At 54.8% G+C, this 1,671-nt stretch overlaps 1 protein-coding gene across 1 annotated transcript; it reads right to left on the bottom strand.

Moving 5' to 3' along the window:
* Nucleotides 1-625: 625 nt before the first annotated feature.
* Nucleotides 626-1,465, bottom strand: LOC123452048 (late embryogenesis abundant protein Lea14-A-like). Its single transcript, XM_045128624.1, has 2 exons — nt 1,109-1,465; nt 626-1,022 (listed from the first exon to the last, which is right to left on the bottom strand). The coding sequence occupies exons 1-2, from the start codon at nt 1,432-1,434 to the stop codon at nt 734-736; spliced, it is 615 nt and encodes a 204-aa protein (XP_044984559.1). The 5' UTR covers nt 1,435-1,465; the 3' UTR covers nt 626-733.
* Nucleotides 1,466-1,671: the final 206 nt, after the last annotated feature.

The following is a 1,671-nucleotide window of genomic DNA, read 5'->3' as shown; positions in this document are numbered from 1 at the left end:
GTCAATCTTATTATAGATTTCTTGTGTTTAACTGGGCGGCTGTACGGAAGTCAGCCGGCACGGCTACGTAGCGTGCTTCATGACAAAATGAGTTGAGATGAGGTCGGGTCATACGTGATGGATTGATCGGACGCGTTCGGAAACGTCATACGTGATATGAATGAAAGGAGGGGCAATATAAGAGATCCGGTTCGGTTAAATTTTTTTCTCTCTCTTCTGTCATTGATCGGACTCGTTTATGTACGTGTGGGGTCATTTAAGGTTCCGACTGTAGATGCGATTTCTGACAAAGAAACCTCTGTATTTTGTTTGGAAACGAAACATCTCTGCTTTTGCCTCTCTTGTCCTCTGCCTCTCCCTATTGTTTCCTTCCGCATCATGAAAAGTTTGATGCGACAGCCGTTGAAATATACCGTTGAAGAAGATTAGATGCTCTTAGCAACCGCGTACGCCACTATAGATGCTCTGTTTTGCCTGCATCAACGATACTACGTGATCTGAAAGATATTTCCGGGACTCGTTCTTGAGTTGAAGGAGTCTCTGAATGCGACAAGCAGCAGATCTTTGGCGATCACCGAGATCCGGCGCAGCTTAATTTGACAAAAGTCGTCGAGACAAAGCGGAATGAAAACCGAAAATATTTGCTCTCGTTATTGCGGCGACCGTAGCGTAGAGTAGAGGCACAGGGATGGGGATGCAGAGCAAGCTGCAACTGCAAGCTACTAGATGGAGCTTAGGCGGTGGCCTCCTCGGTGGTCTTGGCGGAACCGCCGAAGAAGTCGCTGAGCGTGGGCAGCTTGAACTCGCCGGCGGTCTGGAGCGGGATGGTGAAGTTGCCGATGATGGGGAGGTCGATGGTGAGCTTGACGAGGAGCTCGTAGTCGATGTCCCAGTCCCTGCCCAGGTCCTTCATGAGCGAGATGAGGAAGTCGTATGGCACCTTGGCGGGCACCTCCAGCTTGGTCACCTCGCCGCTGTCCTCGATCCAGCCCGGGTCCGGGATGGTGCCGCTCGCCACCTCCCTGTCATGTTATGCAGGACCGATCCATGGATGAGGATCGATCTTTCTCACCGTGCAGATGAGAGGAGGAAGAAGAAGGGGACTTACTTGCCGCCGCACTTGAGGGTGAAGGCGATGTCGCAGATGGGGATGCGGTGGGAGTAGGGGTTGGTGACGTTGACGTGGCTGTGCACGGTGATGGCCTCGCGGGTCATGCCCTTGAAGCTCACCTTGTCCAGCGTCGCCTCCGGCTTGGGCATGTGCGCGATCTTGTCCGCCACGAACCCCTTGGCCTTGTCCAGCAGGCCCGCCATGCTTCCTCTCGTCTCTTCCTCTAGCTTCTTCCTAGCCCCAGCTCGATCGCTCTGCTTCTGGTTTCGATCTGCAAAGGAAATATCGCGGTGCGCTTCCTGTTTATAGGTGGATGGAGTCATGAGCGGAGCGCGGTGCCGACCACGGACGGTGCGCGGCGTGGGCACCACGTGCAGAGGCGCGTGGGATCCGAGTGGGGGATTTGCTGCTGGTAGTACGTGCAACTTGGCGACATTTGCGCGACGCCGACGCGTGGTTCAAGTTTTCGGGTTGCGTTGCGTTGCGTGAATCTGAGCTGCGGCGAGGGGCATCTGATGACGGGAAAGGGAAAGGCACGAAGCTTCGGTTGGGTGCACGCG

This window comes from Hordeum vulgare, chromosome 1H (assembly GCF_904849725.1).
Source record: "Hordeum vulgare subsp. vulgare chromosome 1H, MorexV3_pseudomolecules_assembly, whole genome shotgun sequence".
Taxonomy (NCBI): Eukaryota; Viridiplantae; Streptophyta; class Magnoliopsida; order Poales; family Poaceae; genus Hordeum; species Hordeum vulgare.
This window is presented reverse-complemented; position numbering and strand designations above follow the sequence as displayed.